General features: G+C 45.6%; 1 protein-coding gene across 1 annotated transcript; it reads left to right on the plus strand.

Annotated features, from left to right (window-relative positions):
• Nucleotides 1-744: 744 nt before the first annotated feature.
• Nucleotides 745-16,222, plus strand: PGD (phosphogluconate dehydrogenase). Its single transcript, XM_007170007.3, has 13 exons — nt 745-899; nt 1,498-1,573; nt 2,272-2,451; nt 4,739-4,804; nt 5,479-5,597; nt 7,302-7,371; nt 10,035-10,169; nt 11,780-11,969; nt 14,317-14,447; nt 14,670-14,803; nt 15,223-15,322; nt 15,467-15,589; nt 15,687-16,222. Exons 1-13 carry the CDS (start codon nt 892-894, stop codon nt 15,804-15,806), a joined length of 1,452 nt encoding a protein of 483 aa, XP_007170069.2. The 5' UTR covers nt 745-891; the 3' UTR covers nt 15,807-16,222.
• Nucleotides 16,223-22,820: the final 6,598 nt, after the last annotated feature.

Consider the following 22,820-nt stretch of genomic DNA (forward strand, 5'->3'; position numbering starts at 1 on the left):
CTAAAACGCACCGGAGGAGCTAAGCCTTGTTCACAAGCATCTGCACCGGAGGCGGCAGGGTTCAGGGCTGAGAGTTAAGATGCCTCGTGCACTGTGGACTGTGCACGTGGGAGATGCGTATTTCATGCCCTGGACCGCCATTCACCAGCACGTCGCCTCTAGTTCCTCAGCTGTACGGGAAGGGGTTCAGTGACACGACCTCCAAAGCCTGGCCCCATCGCACCCCTGCAAGGACATTCCCCGCTTGCTCTCTCTGCGCCTGTTTCTCCACCTGCAAAAAGGTCTCCCACACAAGGTCATGGTGAGGAGCAACATTTCCTGGCACCCATCACACGTGCCCACGGACAAGAATACACCTCGGACCCTTCCCGGGTGGGGCAATTTCACGCGTCAACCCCAGAGTGCACCGCAGCGACGGGAGGAAGACGTGATGGACCCCTGGACAACAGGCGTCCAAGTGCCCGCTACAGTAGAAAGCGCGGCCCGACGTAAGCCACCACCCTTCCGCCCCGAGCAGCGGAGCAGAGCCCAGGCCCTCAGTGTCCTTTGCCCCGAGCCAGAGCCCGGCCCCCTCCGCCTTTCCCCGCGTCCCGCGCCTGCGCCACGCCCCCGCGCTCTTTGGGGAGATGGCATCGATGTGCTCGGCGCTCTCCTGAGCCAGTCCTAGAAGTGGGCGGGTCCATTTGCCTCAGGTGGTCTAACAGGCCCCGGGGCGGACCAATGGCGTGGCTACGTGGCTCCGCCCCTTCCTTGCGATTGGCCGGCGCTGGAAAGCCGCGGCCTGGGCCTCGGGAGGCGAGCCGGAGAGAGATTCAGTCTCGGTCGTGCCCGTCGCGCGTTCGCTGATCGCCGGCTCTCTTCGGTCCAGCCCGCTCTGCCGCCACCGCCGCCATGGCCCAGTGAGTGGCCGCCGCGGGCGGCCGGGGAATTTTCCGAGGGCCGACGCGGAGGCCGGAGTCGCCCCAGACGTCGCCTCGCCCCGGGGGTCGCCTGAGCCCGGCCTCGTGGCGCCCGGAGCCCCGGACCCCGAGCCAGCCCCGCGGCCTCGCCTTTCCTCGGACCCAGCCCCTCTGCCCCTCGCGGCGGCGCAGGCGGATCCGGTTCCAAGGAAGGGCGGGAGGGGAAGGGACAGGCGTGGCCGCGGGAAGCCCGGGCCGCTGGACGGCCCGGCTGTGGGAGACGGGAGGCCTGGGACGAGTCGTCAGCAGCTCGGCTAGAGTGCAGCAGAGGCTTCGTGCCGTGGACCCCCTCCTGCGGGCATGTTTGGTTGGCCCAGGAGAACATGAGGACCCGTGAAGTGGCAGAGCGGGGTGGCCCGCCTGGAGTTTCACGGAAAACTGCAAGCCCGGGATCTAAAGTGCAAAAGGGAGGAGGGGGTTAGAGGAAAGTTAAGACGAGTTATCAATCACAGCAAAAGCTAGAAAGCTCTGGGTCCCTGACTTGGAATGAATTAAATGCAACTGACAGTTTCCCTTTGTTCCTTTTGCCGTCTTTCAGAGCTGACATTGCCCTGATTGGACTGGCTGTCATGGGCCAGAACTTAATTTTGAACATGAACGACCACGGCTTTGTGGTAAGTTAGGAGGGGCACACTCTTCCCTTAGGGGTTCTTGTTGCCTTAGTCTGAGTGCTGGTGACCGTTCTGATTCCGAAGATCCCATATAAGCTGGAACATGGTTCTCTTTATATGTGCTCTGTTGCTGCTTAGGACATTTTTGCAAGAGATCGAGAAGCACCACTTTACATGTGGGTGTGGGAGGGGCAGCTCCACAATTCTCTGAGGAAGAAGAGTCCTGCTAAATGTATCTGCAGGTTCTGTCAGTTCTGCAGCCTTGAATAAACCTGTTGGTATCCTAAGGAGGAGAAATCCCGCTGGGAGTATAGATTTCTGACTTTATTGCCTAATGGGATCTGGTGAGAAGTTGGGGTGTGAATACTAAACTGGCTTAGATACAAGGATTATCAGTGACAGAAGATAACAGTCTGGAACTAGCTTGTTCCCAGATTTGAGTCCTAACCAAATATCGACAGACTCTATCTAGCCTGATAAGTTTTGGGCAGTTGACATTTGCCTATATTCAGTTCTGTGCCTTTTCAGCCTATTAAAATTAACTTTATGGTGATCAGTCAGCACTTGGGTGGGGAAAAGGTAGAATCAGAGTCCTACCTCCCCTAAACCTTGGGCTGCATAGAAATTCCATTGTCACTTGGTCCTCAGTCTGAAGGTCTTGTATGTCCCAGATCTCCTGATCAGGCCTTTTGTCCTTCTAGGTCTGTGCTTTTAATAGGACAGTCTCCAAAGTTGATGATTTCTTGGCCAATGAGGCGAAGGGCACCAAGGTGGTTGGTGCGCACTCCTTGGAGGAGATGGTCTCCAAGCTGAAGAAGCCTCGGCGGATCATTCTGCTTGTGAAGGCTGGTCAGGCCGTCGATGATTTCATTAAAAAATTGGTGAGGCCAGCTCTCTCCCCACTGCTACTCGTGTGACAGAACGTCTCTCGTTCCCTTCCTTTAGCTATTTCACTTTTTTTTTTGTCCGCGTCGGGTCTTAGTTGCGGCACGCGGGGTCTTCCGTTCTGGCGCGCAGGCTATAGAGCGTGCAGGCTTAGTTGCCTTGCGGTATGTGGGATCTTAGCTCTCCGACCAGGGATCGAACCCGCATCCCCTGCATTGGAAGGCGGATTCTTAACCACTGGACCCCCAGGGAAGTCCCTCACTTCTTTTTGCTTAAGAAATTTTGTCCCTTTTCAATTTCTGGATATGATCTGCTCAGTTCTGACAAAATGTTGCTTAAAAGTCTCAGTGTAGGTTAACTTGACTGGCACCAATTAAGTAACAACATACCCTCAAGTGGTAATAATTCTTAGTAAATAAAATTCTGAGGACAACAAGAGACACGTCCATAAGAATTCATTATCAACCAGAAGAGAAACAGTAGTAATCTCAGTGAGCTCTATCTTTGATATTCAAAAAAAAACCTTATAGTTTTAATTGTGTATTATGAATGTTTAGTGCTAGTCACTATTAAACCTTACTGTCCAAATTTAGAAATAGAGTTCATCTTTCTCCGTATTCCTATAAAGCAACAATTCTCAAATTGTTGTATCATTTAATATAAATGACAAGAGATCCCCTTAGGGAGTCCTAGCAAATGTATCTTCTTTTGGAAGAAGAAAGTAGACACCTGGGTGGTGCTGGCCGTGCTGTGGCAGGTGTCTGCCTCAGTGCAGTTCTGGTCTCTGATCATCAGCTGAGGGGGCGTTTGCGTCACGGAGGTGCTGATCTTGGTTCTTTGGCGCATTGTAGTCTGACCCCTTATTTAGGCTTTCCGCCACCTCAGGGCCAGGGCATAGTGGACCCATTTGTTCGTGGTCACCGCCATCTGTACTCTCCCCAACTTGTTCTCACCGGAGGCCTGATGGCCACTCCCCCACTGGGGTGTCTGCGGGAGAGGAGGGGCCGAAGGGACAGCTGCCTTTTCCCCAGGGAGCGTGCCCGGCAGCTTCTGGTCAAAGCGCTGTTGCTATAAGCTTCTGGGGGGACGCCTCTAGGGCCCCTTTCCTCAGCATACCTCTGGGGAAAGATCACACTGTATTAACCAGGAGGATTGCCCTCACCATCAGTAAACGGAGACAACCTCATTGCCAGTGCCCTGCAGCCTTGGGGTGCTTTTCCCTCAGGAAAAAAAAAATGCAGATGGGTGAAGGAGAATCAGTGGGAATAATTTATTTATTGGGTTGGCCAACGCGTTCGGTTTTAAGTAAAAATAAAAGACATTTTTTATCTTCACCAAGAACTTTATTGAACAACGTATTCTTTAATCGAAAGAAATTTTTGGCCAACCCCATAGATACTCAAAAACAGTTCTACAGTATCAGCTCTGAAAAAACCAAGGCATTAGCCATTTGGAAGAAATATTTTGTTTTGAGAAGTGTTGTAATAATAAACAAAGGAAAGGGATGGGCATTCCTTTCCCAGAGGAGTAATGTTACCAGTGGGGTTGTTTCTACAGGGAGAGGAATTTGTAACCAGTATGCTACTGTTAAAAAAAAAAAAAGACCTAGAAAGGAAGAACGTTGTGATACAGGACACACCAGACTTTTTGTGTAGTAAGATGCCAAGCTGCCTGTGGTGAGCTACAGACAGAATGGACTGAAAAATGGTAGAGTGCTCTTCAGCATAGGACGATATTAAGTAATGTTACCTGGAGCCTTGTTGGGGGAGATTGAATAATGAATACGGTAATAGAGCCAGCCTGATTGGTGTGGCGTAGGAAGATACTCTTGTTCAAGGCCTGGTCTCTTGCTGCCATCTCCAGGTGGTGGTGATCAAATTGTTTATTCATACACAAAACCATTTCATATTTACTGGACCCCTACTCTGTTCTAGGCAGAGATTTTATAGGTCTTTTAGAGCTAATCCAATCTGGGAATAAAAATCAGGCAGGTGGTACACATTGGAAACACAAAATTTTCCAAGTAGGTTTTGTTTGTTGTAAAAATCTTAGTTAAAAAGAATTATTTCGGTTGTGGAGAGTTCTGACTGGGTTTGCTAGCCCTGAGCTTTTAAATAGGGTCTAGCTCTAGCCCCAGAGAGGATTGTTGAAGATTAAATAATATATGTGTACTTTCAGACAGGGTTTATTTGGGATAAATTCTTGTTTGCTTTAATTGGTCAAGGTATGTTTATTTTGTCTTTCATTTTTTTGGTCCGCCTTAATGCTGGTGTCTGGTTACAGGTACCCTTGTTGGACACTGGTGACATCATCATCGATGGAGGAAACTCTGAATATAGGGATACCACGGTAAGCATTCTTCAGTCCACATTCTTCCAGGTTCTGAGAACATTCTAGAAAAAAGTACCAGCATTGCACATGTGACAGAAGAGTAGACGTCTTTCTGTGGTGCTCTTTTGGGATTGGCCATCAAGACATACCTGATGGATGAGGTTCTCATTGGTCTCACACGTAACTCAAAAGAATGACTGCTGCTTAGATACGGCAGGCTGGGCGTTTATGCTTAATCTTCCCTTCCTGTCCCGCCACTCTGTGATACATCAGTGTGCAACGTGGGTGAGCCCCTCTGTGCTGATGGTCTCGTGTGCTGGGAGAAGTCCCTGTATCATCTACGTGTCAAATAGTCATAAGTCATGCTTGTATTAAACCAACTCTTCGTTGAGTCTTACTGTACAAGGTCTTTTCCTGTAAAATGAGAATGTATGTTTAGCTTTATTATTTCCCTTTGAGGACAGGGTAGCCATCTTAAACTTCCATGGATTTTTTTTTTTTTTTAATTCCCAAACAGAGGGGATTAGTAAGTCAGAAAGGGGATTAAATTTCTTGAATGACCAGGTTATTCGTGGATCCTTGGGTCATTTAAGTCAATTGTGGGATCTCCATACCTGTCTTATACCTCTTCTCATTCAGTGGGAGAAACTGATTTTAGGGAAGCATGACGAAATTCTTTTTCTCTCATGTAGAGACGGTGTCGAGACCTCAAGGCCAAGGGAATCTTGTTTGTGGGGAGCGGAGTTAGTGGTGGAGAGGACGGGGCCCGGTACGGCCCATCACTTATGCCAGGAGGGAACAAAGAGGCTTGGTGAGTACCAAAGGCACCACCCTTGCGTCGGCACAGGGAGCCTGAACCTTGAGAACGGGTGAGCTGTGAGCAGTTCTGCCACCCGATCTCCTCTGTGCAGTCAGCGTTGGAGATGGGAGATGCTGGAAGTATTTATGTATACATTTTGTGGCTTTGACGTAACGCGTGTGCCCGTTCCTCCTTTCCTTTTTTCTTCTGTTATTTCCTCTCGTACCAATAACGGAAGTTCTAAATAGGCTTCAAGGGTTTAGAGGCTTTGACGAGGCAACTCAGATAACGTCCTGTGCACTGTCTGGACTTAGGAGCAAGGTCTGCCTCTTCAGCCCATATGTGGTGTATTTAACCATTGTGAGTAACGGCAAAATCAGACAGGGCCTCTTTCGTCCCAGGGAATGAGGTGGAAAATTTTTATTTGACTCGAGAAAAAACGAATTTTACACTGCTCACTGTGCTGTGTATAAGAGGAAGGGTTGGCCGCAGAAGGGGGGATGCTTTGGTGGTGATGTAGCAGGGGGGCTGTATAAGGCATAGGCTGGGGGTGATGAGCGGGATAGAGGATTAAAATGAAAAGATGCAAGTAATTAATTATACATAATGTAGACTGAGGGACACACCGCTGCTGAGACTGCAGGAAGAGAGAAAGCCAGATAGAGGATGATAGAGAGATGGGGCAGAGGAGAAAGAAATAGAAAAGGAAGGATCCTTGTGAGGGAGACGTGGGAAGGTAACGCGCTTTTCCGAGTGAGTTTGGTTTCCGATTATTCTAGACTTACATTAGGCATTAAAGTAAGGAGTGATCAAACCTAATCCCCAAAGGTGAGGGGTTGACTGGGGAAGATTAGTCTTTTAATTACCTCCCTAATGATTAAGTCTGGGGATTCTCTTCAGTATGTTAAAGTCTAGAAATAGAGGCCTTCCTGCTTCTCAAAAACTTAAAAATATTTATTTTGGGGTACCGCTAAGTGGGCTGTTACAAATGTAGACAATACACATGAAAAAGTCTGATATACAGAGGTGCTCTAGTTCTCATTAATACATTTTCTCACACTGACCTGTTAGAAGCAGAAATGGTACTTTTACCTGAAATAGTCAAAGTTCAGGGAAGCTCTAAAAGCTTAAGATATAGCTACCCTAACCCCCTCCTCCTGAGCATTCACTTTGCAGCCCCATGAGGTTTTGTGTCTTTACCAAAACCCTTTTGTGAAGAAGGCTTTATTGGTCAAAAGTGAGGAGAACAGTAGGGAACGGCGTCAGGAGTTACTCTGTACTCCTAGGGGAGGCGTGGAAGGAATGAAGAACAGTTGCTTTTTCTCTGGATGATAAGGAATGTAGCTCTTGGAAATGTTGCATGGTTCTGTCTGTCTAGAATCCTGCCGTGCTTGATAACATACACCCAGACTAACAGAAGCAGTCGCTACAGGAACGGCTTGGAATCACAGCTTCTTCTGATAGTGCAATAGAAATTTCTCCTGGGGCTTTGCTGACCCTCTTGCCCAGCCTTTTTGTCTCCTGTCTCAAATCAGATCGTCCGCAGCCTCTGACTGATTTACCTTGCGGACTTAGCTTATTCATTACTTTTTTGTGGGCACTTCCACCGCCCGCTAGAAAGGAAACAGTTGGGGGGCGGGGGGGAGTCCTTGAGAATTTCGTGGAGACCCAGGCCTCCCTTTGTCAGCAGCTGAACCACCCACTTCCTTCCTACAGGCCCCACATCAAGGCCATCTTCCAGGGCATCGCTGCAAAAGTGGGGACTGGAGAACCCTGCTGTGACTGGGTACGTTGTGGGCCCCCCTGAAGCCAGTTGGCGCCACGGGCATCGACATGACCAGGTGCAGAGCAAGGATCACCGTGGTCCCAGCGGTTTGCTTTGTGACATAAGCTCCTCAATGTTTACGTCGCTAGCACAGCCGATGCCGAAAATGCGTCAATTGTACATGTCCTTGTGTCTCAATTGGAGGTTGATATTAAAAGCAGCCCTTCTCAATTCATCTAAAATATGGATTCCTTAAAAAAGGAACAGGAAGGATGAGGTGAAGTAAGATTTTTTTCTCCATATTACTTCATGGCTAAAGAAAGAATGTCAAGGGAGTTGCCTGGTGGTCCAGTGGTTAGGACTCTGCACTCTCACCGCCGTGGCCTTGGTTCAATCCCTGCTTGAGGAACTAAGATCCCGCAAGCTGCATGGCGTGGCCAAAAAAAACAAAAAGAAAAGAAAAAGAAAGAAAGAATGTCAAGGGGGTGGGGGAAGAAAAAAAAAAAGAATGTCAGAATCAAAAGTGGAGTTTGCTCCCTGGGGTAGGTATTGTGTGCTTAGAACAGAGTAAGCTGCAGCTCTTCGCCCTCACTGAATGTGAAGGAGGCCGAGGCACATTCTTTCCCTTCCTATATTTTGTGTTGCTGGTAAAATAAATTTTATCCCTTGTTACAGCCTCAGTCCATCCCATGGATGAAAAAAAAACACTAGGCAGGGGAGACCTGAGTTGTCGTTCTGGCTCTCCATTGACTAGCAGTGTGACATTAGGCAAGTCATTTTCTTCCATGGGCTTCAGTTTTCTCATCTGTCAAATATGGGGGTTGGACTGGATGACCTCCAAGTTCTCTTTAGTTCCTGATCCCCTTGCATTTTACTCTACATGCCATTTTTATGATGTTAGTTTTGTTTTATATGAGATAAAAGGTAGAGAAGAAATGAGGACTTGGGCCCACGGGGGATGAGGGGAGGCCTCCCCCCGGGCCTGACAGTGCCTGGTGACTAAGCCGCTCCTCACGTTTTAACCAGTGGTCACTGAGTTCAGTCAGAACCAGCTTAGCATTGAGAGACGCTGGTGCTGTGATTTAGAAGACTGAGTAATTTTCTCACTAGTGTGAAGGATTGGGAAGGGAGCTTTTGTTCCTTGACAATACATTGCTATGGTAAAAAAAAAAAAGTACAGTGACAGTAACTTCTTTTTAGATACATTTAGGACATAATCATGAGGAAAATAACAGTACTTGCCTGTGTATCTTGATCAACTCCTGTTGACTTTCCATAACCCCAAGCCTTACTCTTAGGTTACTGAAAAGAAAAAACTGGTATAGATACTAAAAGCAGGCACCCCTTAGCTCAGTTTTGAAGTTACAGGAAGGAAGGGGTGAAGCAAGGTATTATTGGCCATGTTACTTCATGGCCAAAGAAAGTGTCAAAATCAGAATGGGGGGACTTCCTTGGTGGCGCAGTGGTTAGGAGTCTGCCTGCCAATGCAGGGGACACGGGTTCAAGCCCTGGTCCGGGAAGATCCCACATGCCGCGGAGCAGCTAAGCCTGTGCGCCACAGCTACTGAGCCTGCGCTCTAGAGCCCACGAGCCACAACTACTGAGCCCGCGTGCCACAACTACTGAAGCCTGTGCACCTAGAGCCCGTGCTCCACAACAAGAGAAGCCACCGCAATGAGAAGCCCGCGCACCACAATGAAGAGTAGCCCCCGCTCGCCGCAACTAGAGAAAGCCCGCGCACAGCAACGAGGACCCAACGCAGCCAAAATAAATTAAAAAAAAAAAAATCAGAAAGGGTAGGCCAGCCATGGAAACATAGACGGAGGAAGTCTCTGTGTCAGGGTGGCAGTGTGACAACGTGCACCCCAGCAGTGCTCCCAGTGCTGACCCACCGGCAGGCATATCCCTGTCATGGTGACGGGAGTGTCTGACTGCAGAGCTCTCCTTGTTCTGACTCCTTGCCCTCCAACCAGTTTTCAGATAATCTGGCTTCCCAAGTAGCTTGTCCACAGGGACAGAATGTGTTGATCAGACTAACACTTGTAACCATTAAGGTACATAGTTAAATTTCTCATCATAAATTCACAGACTGGTATTCTGATTTTATACATCTTGCCAGCTTTATTAGAAATCAGTACCTTGTCAGTTGTGGGACCCTGACAAGAACACATTTCTGGGCTTAAAAGGTTGAGGGCAGACCTTGCATCTGAGGTCATTTATCTCTTGGTGGCCATTACAACTACAGTACATTTATATATTGTTTAAAGTACAAGTGATTTAATTAGCCAGCTTCTTTTCACCTGTGGTTGCTAGAAAAATAACTTCAGGAAAAAGAAGACTCCTTTTACTTGTGGGAGGGGACTGGGGAGTGGGGAGTTACTTTTATTAACAATGAGAAAGAATGGAAAATGTAGGCTAAAGACCTGTGGGTACTTAACAGTGAATTTGGGAATTTTGAAAAACCTTTAAAGGAATGAATTTGGAGTTAGTTTACAATAGCATCGTGCTGGATTGAGGCTTGTGTTGGGTTGTTATATGGTGAGTCTTCTTCTGAAAATACTATAAATATTTGTTCGTATTTATTTTTTGTATGGGGAGGGAGCCTTGCCAAAGAACTGGATGTGGGCTTCTCTGGTGTATTTCCTGGCTCCCTGAAGGCCTCTTGGCGCTTGTGGCTCTAACAGGTGGGGGACGAGGGGGCAGGACACTTTGTGAAGATGGTGCACAACGGGATAGAGTACGGAGACATGCAGCTCATCTGCGAGGCCTACCACCTGATGAAAGACGTCCTGGGCATGGAGCACAAGGAGATGGCAGAGGTGAGTCCCGGGCCATGGGTGGGGAGCGCTGCTCAGGTGAGAAGGCTTTGTTGGTGACGGTAAGTCCTTCCTCATTCTTTTTCCCTTGGTCATTCTGGTGGCCTGGATGGACTCAGCCTAATCTAAGGGAAGCTCTCAGTAACAGGACCATAAAATCTGATAGCCAGTCACTAAGCCAGAAGTTCCCAGAGACTCTTGGTGTAATCGTCTCTCCCACTCAGGGACCCTGACTGTGTGTCAGGCCTGTGTCACTTAACCGCCTGGTCTCGTTTGATCCTCCGATGGTCCCACGTGGGAGGTGCCGCAGAAGCTCGCTTTTCTGATCCAGGTGGGACTGGCTGTTAGACAGCTGTTCAAAAAAGGTTGTCAGAGTTGGGAAACATAAGCATTTCCCCAAACATTTTATTCTGAAAATGTTCAAACATACAACAAAATTGAAAGAATTTGACAGTGATCACTTACATACACACAACCTAGATTCTACCATTAACATTTTACTCTGCTTACTTTGTGGAATATCTGTCCATCCCTCTATCAGTTTTATCTTTTTAAAAAAATACACCTCAAAGTAAACTGCAGACATTTGTACTGTTTTCTCTAAATACTTCAGCATCATTAACTAGGCAAACATTTATTTTAATTGAAAATATAGGAAGGTACGTTCAATCACCCATCATTTCATGGAGAGCCAGGTCCTTTTTCTTTTAAGTGTGGCTCTGCTGATTAGCATTCTAATCAACTTTCTTATCATCTAGAATTTGTAGTTTCAGTTATTTCAAGTGGAATATGATTTAAAGACACTTGCAAGGCACACAGTGCAGAATCCTTCCAGATTTTTTACATTCTTTTCCCTCCTAATTTTAAAATTTGTGTTGGGAATTCCCTGGCGGTCCAGTGGTTAGGACTCTTGCACTCTCACTGCCAGGAGCCTGGGTTCAACCCCTGGTTGGGGAACTAAGATCCCACAAGCCATGCGGTGTGGCCAAAAAAAAAAAAAAAAAAATTGTGTCATCCCCACTTATTTTGTTTCACTAACTTGCCTTTATTGTTCTTTCCAAAACAGTTTGACTTAGTTTTCATAGAAACATTGCTTTTCTTTTTGTGTTCATATTTAATTGGTTTACATAATATGAGTGCCAGGCACTGTTGTATGTTGGGGATATATTAGTGGAAAAAACAAAGTCCCTGCCCTCATGGACCTTGGAAAGACAGTAATGACTGAATATATAAAACTTGTTCGTGATCACTATTATAAAGAAAAGTAAACGGGAGGAAGAGGCTGCTCTAGATCGGGTGATCAAGGAAAGTGACTGTACGAAAACCCAAGTGAGGTGAGGGGACACCTGGCTCTGAGGAAAGCACTGGCCTGGTGACCAGAAAACAGCATGACCAGGTTGAAATCAGAAGCAGCCGACTCTTGGTTAGCATAAAACTCAGCTGGTGGTAGAAGTGTTCGGGTGTCCTGCACAGGAGCCTGGTAGCCTCAGGTGTTGAGCAGGTTGTGAGCGTCGGTCAGTATTTACATGGGAAAGCGATCAGTCCGTTAAGGGCGCGTCTCCGGTGTAATCCTAGGTTCTCCCACATTGTTTTCTTTCACATCCTGCACACAGGCCTTTGAGGAATGGAATAAGACAGAGCTGGACTCGTTCCTGATTGAGATCACAGCCAGTATTCTCAGGTTCCAAGATACTGACGGCAAACACCTGCTGCCAAAGATCAGGGACAGCGCGGGGCAGAAGGGCACCGGGAAGTGGACCGCCATCTCTGCCCTGGAGTACGGCGTCCCCGTCACCCTCATCGGTAACACTCAGCTTTGGATTGAACCTTTTCATCTCACTGTTTTGACCCTGATGTCCTTCAGGCAACTGAGAGTTACCAGATCTCTCAGAGAATCTGTTCAACCCTAGTTGGCTTTCGAGTGCGGTCTGCTCTTTCTGCACTTGAATAAGTTGACAGTGTGAGAGAGGCTGAAGCTGCTTTTGAATCTCTTCTTTATAATCCTTCTGTCGGTCATGTGAGCTTTGAGAGAAATTCAAAAGTTACTACCTGTCTTATCCAGTTTGACTTTGGGGATCGGTTTAACATTAGTGATTAAATTATAGTCAATGACCTAAGATCTTTCTAATAGGGAAGCTAACTGTAATGGAATTTTTCATACAAAAGTTCACAGAATAATAAAAGTTTAGGTACTCAACATTTATTACTATTTTGCTGAGGTTTTTTTTCTCAGATATTTGAGGAATAAAATATTACCTAAGATCGCTTCTCGGCCTTTTGGCTAAGATCAAGTGTAAAATATTACCTAAGCATTTCCAGTCCTTTAATATTCTTTTCCTAAATTCCTTCCCCTTCTTCTTTTAGAAGAAAACTACTGTCCTGAAGTGAGTGTATATCCTTCCCATCCATGTTTTTTATCTTGTCTTAATGAGCTAAGCATCAAACTCAAAAAGTTGTAGAGAGAAGGAAATAATCAAAAGCAGAAATAAAACAAAAACAATAAGGGGATTAATAAAACTACATGATGCTTCTTTAAGAATAAAATAGATACATTCTGTCAAGATTGGAAAAGGAGAATGAAGGGAGGCTCCTGGTCTGCTTAATGAAGGCTGATCTTTGCTCCTGGCAGAATGGTTCCCCCTGTAGTAATAAAACAAGTTTTCTTGTTGGCTCTTCCAGACATAGGTTGCCTTTCCCTCCCTAGTCTCCTCCCACCTTTGGTTTCCTGTTAATTATGCCTGACTCTGTTTACAGCTGACTGGGTAGTTGCAGGCACAGTTAAGGAGGGAAGCAGTTTGCTTAGTCCAGCTCTGCAGAGAAGGAAGCTGACTGCTTTTTAGCTAATCTGAGTGCTACCCTGGGTGGGGGCCCAAGGGCGCAATAACTGGGAGCAGTTTTTTCATCACTGCCTCAAAAGGAGTCCTACTCTCTTGTTTCAGAGACTTTGTAGCCTACCTAAGTCACATCTCACTTTCTTCCTGCACGTCAGTTATTCTAACTCCAGTGTCCACCCTGCCCCGTCTAAAGCTGATGGCAGGCAGGCTTCCTCCCTGGCTATGTGCCGTTCTTGTTTGTTGAACTAATGGGGAAGTGAGTCTTCCAGCTAATCTTTAGGTAACCCCCCGAGGGTTACGCCACACTCGCCTCTTCCTGCCTTTTGTCTTGTGAAGCTTCCGCCCAGGAATGCTAAGTCATCATGTGTGTGCAGTGCAGGAGCCCAGAGGGCCAGGCAAGGACAAGGGCAGGGAGACACCTGCTCTCAAGTTTATGGCCAGAACCCTTTCCTCAGAAATAAAGTCCTCTGTTAGTCCCAAAGGTTTTACTTCATTTTGTCTGTTGGGGGAAAAAATGGTTAATTTATTCTAATTATATAAAGTGTCAATTGGGCAAGCATTTATAAGTGATAATTTTTAAGATACTAATATCTTAATATTAAAATACCATATTGGGGACTTCCCTGGTGGTCCAGTGGTTAAGAATCCACCTTCCACTGCAGGGGGCGCGGGTCCGATCCCTGGTCGGGGCACTAAGATTGCACATGCCGCACAGCACAGCCCCCCCCAAAAAAAAACACATTGAAATATTTTTTATTCAAATGAAGTAAAATTGTGAAACTGTAATGGTGACCATGGACATAGCAAAAACTAAACTGTAAGAATTAGAAAATGGAGTTTTTTGAAGGGTGAAGTCTCAGTGTACTCGTTGTTTCAAAGTGATGAGTATTAGTGCTTCAAAAGAAAATAAATGAAGTCTTTGGTGACCATTTATAAAGTCTTCGCAAATGAAACTGAAATTTTACTGGTGGACCAACACTGAGTAATTCTTAACAATAGTGGTTTTGCTCTTCGTATTTTCCCCTTAAAATTCCCCTTTGAAGTTGATGGTGATCTTTGAGGTTGAATACGTGTCTTTATGTTGGAAGACTGACTTGGAGTTTTCATTTTCAAATTAACCGTTAGAGCTTTTTATGAAAGTTCTTTCTGATCCAGGTTAACCTTGTGGCGGAAGGTTGAGACTTCCAGCTCGTGGTAAAACTGGAACTCGTGCTCCCTTGCTCTTCTCCCTCGTCCTCTCTGGCTCGTGTGTGCTCCTCCTCGGGTTCTGCGTGTGAGTTGTGGTGACTTGTTATCTCCCCCTTCCCCCCACGTAGGAGAAGCGGTCTTTGCTCGATGCTTATCATCTCTGAAGGACGAGAGGACTCAAGCCAGCCAAAAGCTGAAGGGGCCTCAAAAGGTCCAGTTCGAAGGAGATAAGAAATCATTCCTGGAGGACATTCGAAAGGTGGGGTGCCGCCCCGCAGTGGCAGCGGGGGTGGGACTGGTGGGGAGAACACCCCGAGGCCACGGGGAGGACATGGGGTCAGTCCAGCCTTGCCTGTTGATCTGATTTGCAGCCTTTGCTAAACCGTGTCCTCGTTAGAGCTGCACTGCGGGGCGGGGGGGGTGTGGATTAGGCAGCTGTGGGCCAGCCGCAGCTCTGATGAGTCTTTGTGCCCTCCTTTAGGCCCTCTATGCTTCCAAGATCATCTCTTATGCTCAGGGCTTTATGCTGCTAAGACAGGCAGCCACTGCATTTGGCTGGACCCTCAACTATGGCGGCATTGCCCTGATGTGGAGGGGGGGCTGCATCATCAGGAGGTGAGTGGTCGGGGGGCCTGCCGCCTGCCGTGCGGGAGCGCCGCGGTCTTCGGGCGCGCTCGGGGACGGCTTCCCTGGAACTGGTGCAGTGAGTCCTCCCGCTGGGACGCTGGCGACCAGGCAGGTTTAGGGGTCACATCTCACTTTCTTCCTGCACGTCAGTTATTCTAACTCCAGTGTCCACCCTGCCCCATCTAAAGTAGTTCTGTGAGCACGGTTGTGCCCTCGGCCCTCACCTCTCGGGACCTGGGCTGTCTGTATTCACGGCACATACAGCGAGCTGGTGGGGATGGGGGGACAGGTGCCTTCGTACCTCGCGAGGGTATCTGTCAGCTTCCCACTTACTTCCCCTGCTTTCTGCCAGGCGTTCAGCCTGCTAGTTAAGATTTATTGATTGTTTTCCCTCTTGATTATTTCAGTGTATTCCTAGGAAAGATAAAAGATGCGTTTGATCGAAACCCAGGACTTCAGAACCTACTACTAGATGACTTCTTTAAGTCAGCTGTGGAAAACTGCCAGGTATGTAGCCCAGAGTTGGGTGGTACAGGAATTCTGTCTCAGTGGGTTTTGCTCTGGGGGCGTCTGCTTTTTCATTTATGTATGAAAATCTGTTGTCTTTTCTGTGAGCTAATCACTAGTCTTTGGCTTTGCTTTTTTGCTCAGGACTCCTGGCGGCGGGCAGTCAGTACTGGTGTCCAGACAGGCATTCCCATGCCCTGCTTCACCACTGCTCTTTCCTTCTACGATGGATACAGACACGAGATGCTGCCGGCCAACCTAATCCAGGTGAGCTTTTGGAATAGGTGGTGAACATTAACCTGGGTGGTACCTAGGGTCATGTGCCTGCGTCTGTCCTGTAACCAAACCATTTCTTGTTTTCTAGGCTCAGCGCGATTACTTTGGGGCTCACACCTATGAACTCTTGGCCAAGCCGGGACAGTTTATCCACACCAACTGGACAGGCCACGGTGGCAGCGTGTCCTCGTCTTCATACAACGCCTGATCAGATTCTGTTACGTGCCACGACTCCACAGACCGGTACATTCCACTTGCCACACAGCACTGCTTACATGGCCCTTTGCCCTACTTTCTGCTCAGATCTTTGAAAATAAAGTGTCGTAAGAGACTCCTGAAGAGTCAACCCGAGTTTATTTGTAAAGTAGCTCTGTGAGAACCATCACGCCCTCTGCCCTCACCTCTTGGGATGGAGCAGAAATTGAGTGTGTGCGTGACCTCGAGAGCCCGCTCCCTGAGGCAGTGTTTCCCGCGTGTCCCCCGTGGGTTAGGGAGACAGAGCTCTTCTCACATAGGTGGGAAAGGTTTTTGTGGAATTTGATCAAACTGGAGCCTTTGTATCATGCAGCTGAATTCCCTTTTCCCTTTATTTAATAAAAATTAAAAAAAAAAAGAAAAATCATATTTATGCTGCTTCTCCACATTCTTAAATATTCTCACCTTATCCACACTGAGCCATATCCTCATTGGCAGAATGATGTGCACCCGGTTTCATTACATTTGAATTAGTTTATTTCCTTCCTTTATTTAGCCTTGTTAAATATTTTCCTCTGTGTTTTCTTTAAAAAAAAAAAAAAGAAAGAAAGAAAAGACCTCAATAATAGTACCAGGAACAGCAAAGTTAGGTAATGATTAACTCTGGAGGGAAGGGTGAGGCGAGGTAGTCAAGGGGTGGGTGTACAGGCTTATGACTTTGGACAAATTATTTAATCTATCTGGCCTCAGTCTTCTCATTTGTAAAATGGGGATAATCATCATACCTGCCTCCTTAAGGCTATTTTGAAGATTCACCTAGTAAAAACAGACCGACACTTGACACATAATAAGCACCTACATAAGTGGTAATTATTATTATTACCACTTCAGGGTGCGCCTGTCCCTGAAGCAGTGGCGTTTCTGAGAGTTAGAAACCAAATGTTACTTCTCAGCACTCACTGGTGAATTCACTTTGCAAACCAGCCCTCAAAAAGTTCCTGGCGGGGCTCCTCTGTGTGCTCAAGTGTGTATGTTAAGACAGACAGATCTTAACTGAATACACTACCGCCATAACCCCTTCACCACCACCCTGCCAGGGGGTGGACCTTGGGAAAAAAAGGCAGATTCTGAGTCAGCAGGTCGGGGGTGGGGCCCCACATTCTGTACTTCTAACGAGCAGCCAGGTGGGGCCATTACGGCACAGTCAGGGCAAAATAAACGGAAGCTCCTTTATCGCTAAGAGAATATAACCGTCCTTTGCCTAGGTCCTTGACAGGGAGGGTTTTTGTACTATATGTGATTTCATGCCTTTGGAATTTTACATCCCATGACTTATTTGAAAAATTAATGTCTGCCACACAGTGAATACTATTTAAGGTTGACTATTACCTACTTCCTGCTGAAGGTGAGGTGGTCGAACAATTATCAAAGTGGATAGAGGTGGCCACGGATGGGTTCTGCCCCCAGCCAGGTCCTGTCCAGCCTCACTGCCACAGGGACAGTCTGGTGGCCATTCCAGCAAAGGGCCTCCCTTGGCAGAGACTGGGGGCCTATTATCTTTCTGCTTTCTTTCTGCTTCATTTGAGACACAGCGGAGTTAAGACGTATGGATCAGGCAAGGGAGCAGACAGGACCTCTCAGCAGAGGCTTTAGACAGGGGATATACAGGTGTTACATTTCTTTGAGGCAGATGTGGAGCCACCTTTTTAGGAGGGGTAGAGAGACCGTCAGGATGTAGATACTATGTTTAGTATGTATGTTAGCACCAACATGTTCGCTGTTTAGTAATAGATATGCTGTTCCAGTAACAAACCACCCCAAACTCAGTGGTGTGGTATAACCACCATCTTTATCATTCTCCTAATTCTGAGGGCCAGGAAGTTGGAAGGGTACAGGAGCGACAGCTTGTCTCTGTTCCACAATGTCTTGGAGCCTCAGCTAAGAAGACTTGAAAGCTGGGGGTGATTCCATGGCTGGGATCACTTGGAGGTGTCTGTCTCCTTCATTCATTGGGCGGTTGATGCTGGCTGGGACCTCAGCTAGGGCTACCAGCTGGAAAGGTGCACAGCGGCCTCAGCCTAGGCAGACTTCTTACTTGGTGGCCCAGGGCTCCAAAGGGGAGTGTTCCAGCTAACAAAATGGATACCACAGTGCCTTTTAAGACCTAGCCATGGATGTGACACAGCATTATTTCAGCCACACTATATCAGTTACAAGTGAGTCATAAGCCCTCTAAATTCAAGGGAAAGAGTATTAGGCTTTACCTCTTTTTTTTTTTAAAGGATTTTCTTATTTATTTATTTATTTATTTATTTATTTTTGGCTGTGTTGGGTCTTCGGTTCGTGCGAGGGCTTTCTCCAGTTGCGGCAAGCGGGGGCCACTCTTCATCGCGGTGCGGGGACCGCTCTTCATCGCGGTGCGCGGGCCTTTCTCTATCGCGGCCCCTCCCGTCGCGGGGCACAGGCTCCAGACGCGCAGGCTCAGCAATTGTGGCTCACGGGCCCAGCTGCTCCGTGGCATGTGGGATCTTCCCAGACCAGGGCTCGAACCCGTGTCCCCTGCATTAGCAGGCAGATTCTCAACCACTGCGCCACCAGGGAAGCCCTAGGCTTTACCTCTTGATGGCAGAGTGGCAAAGTTCTAGAAGAGCATGTGTGTCAGGAGATTTTTTTTTTTTTCCCAAATATAATCTGCCATATATGCTTCCCTGGAAAAGGACAATTTGTTACATGGGGAAGTTGGGAACTCTGGCCCTATTTGGGGGTTTTCCTGAGGGCCTCATACAGTATTTATGGAATATATAAGAATATAATAATAGCTAACAGAGTGTGTGCCAGGCACTGTCTTTTTTTTAAATTATTTTCTTTATTTTTTTCTTTTTTGGCTGCGTTGGGTCTTTGTTGCTTGCTGCGCGCGGGCTTTTCTCTAGTTGCGGCAAGCGGGGGCTACTCTTCGTTGCAGTGCGCGGGCTTCTCTGTGCAGTGGCACGGGCTCTAGGCGCATGGGCTCAGTAGTTGCAGCGTGCAGGTTTAGCTGCTCCGCGGCACGTGGGATCTTCCCGGACCAGGGATCGAACCCATGTCCCCTGCATTGGCAGGCGGATTCTTAACCACCATGCCACCAGAGAAGCTCCCAGGCACTGTTTTAAGTTTACTCATTTAATACAACAGCCTCTAAAGTAGGTACTACCATTATCCCCAATTTACAGATGAAGCCCAAGGATGTGAAGTAACTTGTCCAAGATCACATAGCTCCTGCAGAACTGAAATTTGAGCCCCGGCAATCTGGTGCCAGAATCCATGCACTTAATCATCAGACTATCTTTTTTTTTTTTTGTCTTAAACAACAGGAATTTATTTCTTACAGTTCTGGAGACTGGGAAGTTCAAGATCCAAGATCAAGGTGCTGGTCAATTTAGTTCCTGGTGAGAGCTCTTCTATAGGCTTGAAGGCAGCAACTCCTCTCTGTGTTTTTTTTTTCCTGGCACATTCCATTCTTTTTTTTTTTTTTCAATCAGTCATCAATTTTATACACATCATTGTATACATGTCAATCCCAATCGCCCAATTCAGCACACCACCATCCCCACCCCACTGTGGTTTTCCCCACTTGGTGTCCATACATTTGTTCTCTACATCTGTGTCTCAACTTCTGCCCTGTAAACCGGTTCATCTGTACCATTTTTCTAGGTTCCACATACATGCGTTAATATACAATATTTGTTTTTCTCTTTCTGACTGACTTCACTCTGTATGACAGTCTATAGATCCATCCACGTCTCAACAAATGACTCAATTTCGTTCCTTTTTATGGCTGAGTAATATTCCATTGTATATATGTACCACAACTTCTTTATCCATTCGTCTGTCGATGGGCATTTAGGTTGCTTCCATGACCTGGCTATTGTAAATAGTGCTGCAATGAACATTTGGGTGCATGTGTCTTTTTGAATTACGGCTTTCTCTGGGTATATGCCCAGTAGTGGGATTCCTGGATCATATGGTAATTCTATTTTTAGTTTTTTAAGGAACCTCCATATTGTTCTCCATAGTGGCTGTATCAATTTACATTCCCACCAGCAGTGCAAGAGGGTGCCCTTTTCTCCACACCCTCTCCAGCATTTTTTGTTTGTAGATTTTCTGATGATGCCCATTCTAACTGGTGTGAGGTGATACCTCATTGTAGTTTTGATTTGCATTTCTCTAATAATTAGTGATGTTGAGCCTCTTTTCATGTGCTTCTTGGCCATCTGTATGTCTTCTTTGGAGAAATGTCTATTTAGGTCTTCTGCCCATTTTTGGATTGGGTTGTTTGTTTCTTTAATATTGAGCTGAATGAGCTGTTTATATATTTTGGAGATTAATCCTTTGTCCGTTGATTCGTTTGCAAATATTTTCTCCCATTCTGAGGGTTGTCTTTTCACCTTGTTTGTAGTTTCCTTTGCTTTGCAAAAGCTTTTAAGTTTCATTAGGTCCCATTTGTTTATTTTTGTTTTTATTTCCATTACTCTAGGAGGTGGATCAAAAAAGATCTTGCTGTGATTTATGTCAAACAGTGTTCTTCCTATGTCTTCTGCTAAGAGTTTTATAGTGTCCGGTCTTACATTTAGGTCTCGAATCCATTTTGAGTTTATTTTTGTGTATGGTGTTAGGGAGTATTCTAATTTTATTCTTTCACATGTAGCTGTCCAGTTTTCCCAGCACCACTTACTGAAGAGACTGTCTTTTCTCCATTGTATATCTTTGCCTCCTTTGTCATAGATTAGTTGACCATAGGTGCGTGGGTTTATCTCTGGGCTTTCTATCTTGTTCCATTGATCTATGTTTCTGTTTTTGTGCCAGTACCATATTGTCTTGATTACTGTAGCTTTGTAGTATAGTCTGAAGTCAGGGAGTCTGGTTCCTCCAGCTCTGTTATTTTCCCTCAAAACTGCTTTGGCTATTCGGGGTCTTTTGTGTCTCCATACAAATTTTAAGATGATTTGTTCTAGTTCCGTAAAAAATGCCATTGGTAATTTGATAGGGATTGCATTGAATCTGTAGATTGCTTTGGGTAGTATAGTCATTTTCACAATATTGATTATTCCAATCCAAGAACATGATATATCTCTCCATTTGATGGTATCATCTTTAATTTCTTTCATCAGTGTCTTATAGTTTTCTGCATACAGGTCTTTTGTCTCCCTAGGTAGGTTCATTCCTAGGTATTTTATTCTTTTTGTTGCAATGGTAAATGGGAGTGTTTCCTTAACTTCTCTTTCAGATTTTTCATCATTAGTGTATAGGAATGGAAGAGATTTCTGTGCATTAATTTTGTATCCTGCAACTTTACCAAATTCATTGATTAGCTCTAGTAGTTTTCTGGTGGCATTTTTAGGATTCTCTATGTAGAGTATCATGTCATCTGCAAACACTGACAGTTTTACTTCTTCTTTTCCAATTTGTATTCCTTTTATTTCTTTTTCTTCTCTGATTGCCGTGGTTAGGACTTCCAGAACTATGTGGAATAATAGTGGTGAGAGTGGACATCCTTGTCTGGTTCCTGATCTTAGAGGAAATGCTTTCAGTTTTTCACCATTGAGAATGATGTTTGCCGTGGGTTTGTCGTATATGGCCTTTATTATGTTGAGGTAGTTTCCCTCTATGCCCACTTTCTGGAGAGTTTTTATCATAAATGGTGTTGAATTTTGTCAAAAGCTTTTTCTGCATCTATTGAGATGATCATATGGTTTTTATTCTTCAATTTGTTAATATGGTGTATCACACTGATTGATTTGCATATATTGAAGAATCCTTGCATCCCTGGGATAAATCCCACTTGATCATGGTGTATGATCCTTTGGATTCTGTTTGCTAGTATTTTGTTGAGGATTTTTGCATCTATATTCATCAGCGATATTGGTCTGTAATTTTCTTTTTTTGTAGTATCTTTGTCTGGTTTTGGTATCAGGGTGATGGTGGCCTCATAGAATGAGTTTGGGAGTGTTCCTTCCTCTGCAATTTTTTGGAAGAGTTTGAGAAGGATGGGTGTTAGCTCTTCTCTAAATGTTTGATAGAATTCACCTGTGAAGCCATCTGGTCCTGGACTTTTGTTTGTTGGAAGATTTTTAATCACAGTTTCAATTTCATTACTTGTGATTGGTCTGTTCATATTTTCTTCCTGGTTCAGTCTTGAAAGTTTATACCTTTCTAAGAATTTGTCCGTTTCTTCCAGGTTGTCCATTTTATTGGCATAGAGTTGATTGTAGTAGTCTCTTAGGATGCTTTGTATTTCTGTGGTGTCTGTTGTAACTTCTCCTTTTTCATTTCTAATTTTATTGATTTGAGTCCTCTCCCTCTTTTTCTTGATGAGTCTGGCTAATGGCTTATCAATTTTGTTTATCTTCTCAAAGAACCAGTTTTTAGTTTTATTGATCTTTGCTATTGTTTTCTTTGTTTCTATTTCATTTATTTCCGCTCTGATCTTTATGATTTCTTTCCTTCTGCTAACTTTGGGTTTTGTTTCTTCTTCTTTCTCTAGTTCCTTTAGGTGTAAGGTTAGATTGTTTACTTGAGCTTTTTCTTGTTTCTTTAGGTAGGCTTGTATAGCTATAAACTTCCCGCTTAGAACTGCTTTTGCTGCATCCCATAGGTTTTGGATTGTCGTGTTTTCATTGTCATTTGTCTCTAGGTATTTTTTGATTTCCTCTTTGATTTCTTCAGTGATCTCTTGGTTATTTAGTAACGTAGTGTTTAGCTTCCATGTGTTTGTGTTTTTTACGTTTTTTTCCCTGTAATTCATTTCTAATCTCATAGCGTAGTGGTCAGAAAAGATGCTTGATATGATTTCAATTTTCTTAAATTTACTGAGGCTTGATTTGTGACCCAAGATGTGATCTATTCCGGAGGATGTTCCGTGCGCACTTGAGAAGAAAGTGTAATCTGCTGTTTTTGGATGGAATGTCCTATAAATATCAATTAAATCTATCTGGTCTATTGTGTCATTTAAAGCTTCTGTTTCCTTATTTATTTTCATTTTGGATGATCT

The sequence above is a fragment of the Balaenoptera acutorostrata genome, chromosome 1 (genome assembly GCF_949987535.1).
Source record: "Balaenoptera acutorostrata chromosome 1, mBalAcu1.1, whole genome shotgun sequence".
Taxonomy (NCBI): domain Eukaryota; kingdom Metazoa; phylum Chordata; class Mammalia; order Artiodactyla; family Balaenopteridae; genus Balaenoptera; species Balaenoptera acutorostrata.

Excerpts from the sequence above, each read along its gene's own strand:
- PGD (XM_007170007.3), top strand. Across the intron at positions 14,448-14,669 it reads TCCTGGAGGACATTCGAAAG|GCCCTCTATGCTTCCAAGAT; the intron begins GTGGGGTGCCGC and ends GCCCTCCTTTAG. Across the intron at positions 14,804-15,222 it reads GGGGGCTGCATCATCAGGAG|TGTATTCCTAGGAAAGATAA; the intron begins GTGAGTGGTCGG and ends TGATTATTTCAG.